Raw genomic sequence first — 6,354 nt, 5'->3', positions numbered from 1 at the left:
GGGCATATAAGCAGGAACAGCAAAACACCAGCATTTGCTCTGTAACTTTCACAAGAGTACTGAATCACTTTTTTATGCAATTCAGATTGGTATGAACTTTAACTAGTCATCCATATAGAACTATATTCACAAATGAGAGCACAACCATAACCAAAGATAGCCAAGCATATTCAAATACCCTGTTGTATTTTATGTACAGACAAACACTTGAAAAGTATGAAATCAGGCACTTTTATTTGGATGTAAAAAACATTTGGTTACATAAATTTAATTTGTGCATTTACTACAGCACTTGAAGAACAGTATAAAAGCCAAACAAACTGAGATGTAAAAATTATTGCAATTCAAATTATGAGATTATTAAAAAATTAGTGCATATATCATTTTACAGTAGAATGTATAAAAGGAGACCTTCTGATCTGTACATCACAAGGGGCTGTTAGTACCGACCTCCTTTCTGATCTCTAACTGAGACCGATCAACAGCTTCAACACCATGAAAATGCTGTAGAGAGGGACAAGTGTGTTAAATCTTTGCAGCATAATAGTAGAATATAGTAATGACAGAGTGATAATAAAGATAAAAAATAAAACAAAAATGTAGAATATGGTACTTCTCTGTGGCAGTGTTAAATGGAGGAAGGAAATTACAAAATCTGATATGGTGTCTATTTATACAATCAAATACAGAGTGCATACAAGATCTCCAAATGCCTGGGTGAATGTAAATAAAGGTATCAGGCTGATTTTTAAAAACAGCTAATAAAAATATTTAAACAGAATATATCAGGCTGATCTTTATCACTTCTGCAGCAAATTTGGACCTTAGGTAATCTGCTTAGGTAATCACTGGATATATCAGTTCACAGTGGCTGAACAACTAACGATGTTAGAAAAGCTCTTTTTAGGTTAATATGTAATTGAATAAATATTTATTTAGTGACTCGATAGAAAACATTGGGTAAATCTGACATATGATAATTTATAAATTATCTAACCAGTGTTTGACACAAAGACGAACTCCATATATATATTGCGGCTGTTTTACTTGCAACAGGGTCTGTGTTTTTCTTTATCTAGTCCTAATAGCAACTAGGCTGATAAATTAATACAAACAAATCAACCCTTGTCTGGGCCCAATATTCTTTGTCTTGCACAATGCACTACATCTCATTTCCTCTCATCTCGGAATCCAACCAGTGGGGTTATTAATCAGGTGTGACTTAATGACACCCAAAGTAGGAGAAGAATAGATGACAGACTACATTTTCCAACATAACAGTGGAGGGAAGTAGGTGGTGAGAAATTGTAGAACTTCAGTCTGGTAACAGGAATCTAAAATGTATGAGGGGTCCTTTAGCTACACAGCGGCTTTTGTATTTGAAATGTTAATTTCCAAATATAATAATAATGTATAACGAACAACATGATTGTTTTGAATATTTGCCTTGTTCAAATGTCCTTCACTCTGACTTGTATGGTCATGTTGAAAACTTTTAAAGAGGAACTACAATTTTGCAATCAAACTGCTAAGAGAGAAGAGTTATTTTAGAGGAAACCTGCAATGGGTCCTAGCAGTATTTTAATTCTAATCTACACTGCATAGCGATGATTGCTTATTCTTTCAAGAGCCTACCCACCACACAGTTCTGCTTGAAAATACCCCAGCAGGAGGCAATCAATCCAGATCCATTTTTTTTAGATTTGGGCATTTAAAATTAAAAAAGGTATAAAAACCCACCTAATTCCAGCGACAACTCCAGCAGGCATGATCTTCCTTGATCGATTGTACCTCAGACCCATTATTACACTTAGAGAACCTGCAGCAACTATGGAGATAAAATAGTATAACGAAGAAAAAAAATTAGATTCTGTAATACACATTTTAGGCATGTCTGGAATTAAGTGACAGGTTCTCATGATAGCCCAATCTCTTAATATTATTTACAGCAAGTTCACCTGCCAGTACCTTGAGTCCACTCTCTGTATAAGCTCCATGTCCATGGCCTCCTTCCTCGTGACAGTGTCTAGGCCTGGGTCCTGTCCTTTCTGTCTTAATACCTGAAACCTGGGATTCTGAATTGGCTGCCAACACACCTAACTATAGGACAAATGCATCGAGTCTACGGTGTTGTTAAATTTTTTTGCCTTTAATTGCACTTGGCCAATTGCCTTACATTTTCTCAAAGGCATTATTACAGGCCAAAAAAAAGTATGTAAAAGCAAAAGGCACACTGTCACTGAGCAATACATACACACATTCATACATACATACAAATATATCTCTGACATATACTACAGTGCTGTACAAAGATCAGCGGTACACTCACATGAGTCTCAGTCATATGTCTAGCAATTTTGGTTTAAATATCTTGACGCGTTTCCTAGTGATGGTGGAATATAGCAAGTTTGGTTGAAATGTTTCCATGCGTTTCCTAGTGATCACCAAATATAGCTCTGACATATAGCACAGGGCTGTACAAAGATCAGCGGTGCACTCACATGAGTCTCAGTCAAATGTCTAGCAGTTTGGTTGAAATGTGTTGATGCATTTCCTAGTGCTCACATGCACACATACATCCAAATTTAGCTCTGACATATAGCACAGCGCTGTACAAAGATGACTGGTTCACTCCCATGGGTCTCAGTCATAGGTATAGCAAGTTGAAATGTCTCCATGCGTTTTCGAGTGATAGTGGAACATACATACACATACGATTTTATATATAGATTTTTAAGTATTTAAGGCCATAGAGACATCTTTATTATTTTACCATGCATTTCCATGCATGTTGTGATGTGTTTTGCATATGGTAATGCAAATTGTAATGCATTTTTGTTTTACTTTTAATATACATGCAGCAAAATTAAACTGTGCTAAATGTGCTCTTATACAAGAACACACTGAACGTACATTATGATGCAAAGGTGTGGATGTACCCAGTAAGATGATTTGGTATTGTCTAAAGATGTAAAAATGCAGAAGGTTGTTTACTTGGGGTAGGATTTTGGAGTTCCAAGCACATGTGTGTTATCATTGCACATTATATGGGCTTGTCTTATTTTTCTGTCTTTTGTGTTCAGCTGAAAGACTTTCATAGGATAATAAAACTAGGAAAATCAAGGGAACACAATTTACTAGATTTGACTTTAATGCAGTTGCTTAAAGGTTAGTCATTCAAAAAATAACTGTGTAACAATGTGTGACATGTAAATAAACGTGGAAACTTAAAACCATAGCCAGTGGACATCTGTTAGATCTCTTCTGGGGATTTTGAACCTGAAAGGGTTCAAAGCCTATAAACTCCAACCGCTTTGGCCGGGGAAGAAGCTCATAAAGCCCTATAATTTTAAAGCTATCAAATATGATTACCTCTAATTCAAGCTTGTAAAGCATTGTCCACAGTTTTCAGTACTGTACGTACTTTGCAGTATACAAATTTAGCATTATTTACCTGACACAACTTTTTTTTTTTTTTACAGAATATACATCGTGTTTGTGTGCACTAAAATTAATTTAAGTACTTTTAAATATAATAATAATAGATCTGATAAACAGAAGAACAAATATTGTGTGATATAAAAATGCGACTACCATCATCTTTTTTTTGTACAGGGTTTCTGCTTTCAGAAAATATATATTATGTGAGGGGTTAGCATCAAATGATAGGATGACAGTGAGGCAACTCCACCCAGCAGCCTGTGTTTATTGATTAAAACAGAAAAGCAATCTTCCCTCGCAGGGGTTGGTTTTTTAGCAATAGGAAAAAGTCCTTAAACAAAATATTCAGCCTCCTGGCATTAACAAAAGGTTCTTTGCAGCAAACAGACTGACTCACAGCCAGCAGCTGCTGCTTAGCGCAGAGTGTGTTTAGTAGGCTTCTTGGCCTTAGGAAAATGGAGGGGCCAGAATTAGGAATCTGCCCCACCCTGCTCTTACAGACTCCCAGAACAGAAATTCTGAATAAACAGCAGAGAAACGTACAGGTTTCCTGCAGACACGATTGCTGGTTTTACTTCAGGTGTAGTATCTGGGATATTTAGGTCCCCCATAGCATCCATCCAGCAGGTGAACTTTTGTCACTGTCTTATAAATGTTTTAGAGTTTAAGTGCATTTTCATGTTCAAAATGTACACTTTACTAAGTGTGCAATATGAACATATATATATACCCATACTGTATAGCAGTGTTTGTCAACTTTTTACCATGGGGGAACCCTTGAAATAATTTTCTGGTCTTAGGGAAGCCCTTTTTATAATTACTTTACCCACTGATCACAGTAGAGTAACTTAGCTCAGGGGGAAGAATGCTTCCTACATTGCTAACCAGTGGGTCTTAAGCTATGTACACACTTCCAATGGCTCTCGCCCGATAATCTGCTCAGGGCCAATATCTGACAAGAATCTGAAGTTTGTACAGCGCACATTGGCGTTCATCGTCTAAACGACTGTCCTGGTGGATCCACGGACGATAAATGACGAACGATTGTAATGCAAGTAAAGGGGGGGGGGCAGCAGGGTGCCGCTCTGTCGCTCTCCACTTTGCATATAGAAGAATGGTGCTGTTTGTACAACACTCGTTCATGCATCGTGCAGTGCTTAGTTGTTGGAAATGATCGTGAAAGATCACTTCCAACGACTATAATTGCAAGTGTGTATGCAGCTTTACAGACAGCCAAATCGGTCATTGGTGTCACATAAGCTGATCTGATAGGCACAAACTGCTCATTGTTCACAGAACCCCTAGTAACCTCTGGATGAACCATAGGCTTCCAGAGAACACTAGATAAAAACACTGCTATATAGTGTTAGATGTAAAACACAAGGTCCAACAATACAATGCAAAAACACAAAACTCTTACTAGATATATGCAAATATTCAAAGTTAAACAATTCTGTCTTAACACACACTTACTTAGTGATATCTTGATATCCCTAGGATTGTATGAAACACGCAAAGCCCCATAAGCAGCAAGCAAGCCAAAAGTGAGACCTGCTGCTAAGGATACAATACTACCTGCAAAGGAAAAAGAAACAAATAATACCCAAATGTAACATACACCTATGTAACCTGTTACCATGTACAGGTGTGCTTTACATCAGTCAGTGGCCAATAGAGAAACAACTTGTTGCATTGCACAATGACAAAGGATGGACCTAAGATTCTAATGAAATTTGGGACACACTCAGATTTTTAAAGCTATGGATTGTAAAGCTTGCCCTGCTGGGCAGATGCTAGTTCTATATATCTATACAATAAAGTAGTAAACAAGGACTATTGATAAGACTGTAAGATAAGATAAAATCCCTAACACATCTTGACACTTACCTTTCCGCGAAAACCCCATAAAACCACCAAAGGCCAAGAGGGCAGCATATCCAAAACCAAGCCAGTCCACAGCCATGATTCTAAAAATATTTACACACATAAATATTAATGATTAGTTATTGACATATTTTGTAGCATTCTTCAGAAATTATTTATTCTGAGTAAGTAAGTCCTTAAAGAAAATACGGACTTCTATGTGTGTAGGTACACTGTGAGGTCTATTTAAAAAAGTAGTGAATCTGACATTCACCAGACAGTCCCTAGTGGAGAGTCAATCATTGCTATAAAAAACAAAAAAAAAACTAATGAACTTGAAGGATATTTTACCAGATAAAGATATAGTAAAATTCACATTCACTGCTTTATAAAAAGCCACCTAAATGAGTAATTATCTGAATTAATTTGTAGCTCTAGAGCAGAACACTGAAATCAAGACACTGATAGATGTCCTTGTATAGCCCAACCACATATGTCTATGCTTGATGTATCTTTTATCGGACACAGAGATTAGCAGTGAAGATCACTTCACCCTATAACAATGGGCTGGTGATGTCTGCTCCAGTCAGTTCTTTTGTGACAACCAGTTACAGTAAAATCCAGCCTATAAACCAATCTGGCCGGCACACCCATAATTACCTTGCTCTAACAATCTATGCACCTCTGCACATCAGTAAACTTTGACACACTTGGAGTCGATATTACCTCTCCCAACAAAACTATAGAGATTCAAATCTATCACCCTGGCTTTTCATACCTATGTAGGGAGAGGCTACCTTAACTAGACTCTCTTTCCTCCATCAGCTCTCAACTACCTGCAGCTATCAAGAATTTTACTATTTACCTGGGAAGTACTTTATCTTAGATCATTCCTTGTGTTACTATTTAATATTCCAGCATGAAATATACTAACAATTGCAACCTGTACATGTCTCCTTTATTCCCTTGAGACAAGATCATGTTGCTGGTCACTATGTCACAATGCTCTATGTTAGGTTCAAATAGATCAGAAGGACCATGTTAAGAGTA

At 37.0% G+C, this 6,354-nt stretch overlaps 1 protein-coding gene across 1 annotated transcript in view; it reads right to left on the bottom strand.

Annotated features, from left to right (window-relative positions):
• Nucleotides 1-212: 212 nt before the first annotated feature.
• TMEM14A (transmembrane protein 14A) overlaps nt 213-6,354 on the bottom strand; it is an 8,531-nt gene continuing 2,389 nt past the window's right edge. Inside the window, exons 2-5 of the mRNA XM_072408443.1 lie at nt 5,329-5,408; nt 4,915-5,016; nt 1,741-1,828; nt 213-504 (exon numbers count right to left, since the gene is read on the bottom strand). Of these exons, the coding sequence (XP_072264544.1) occupies nt 465-504; nt 1,741-1,828; nt 4,915-5,016; nt 5,329-5,404 (306 nt within the window). The 5' untranslated portion in view covers nt 5,405-5,408 and the 3' untranslated portion in view covers nt 213-464. The remainder of the gene's footprint in view (nt 505-1,740; nt 1,829-4,914; nt 5,017-5,328; nt 5,409-6,354) is intronic.

The sequence above is a fragment of the Pyxicephalus adspersus genome, chromosome 4, assembly GCF_032062135.1.
Source record: "Pyxicephalus adspersus chromosome 4, UCB_Pads_2.0, whole genome shotgun sequence".
NCBI classification, from domain to species: Eukaryota; Metazoa; Chordata; class Amphibia; order Anura; family Pyxicephalidae; genus Pyxicephalus; species Pyxicephalus adspersus.
This window is presented reverse-complemented; position numbering and strand designations above follow the sequence as displayed.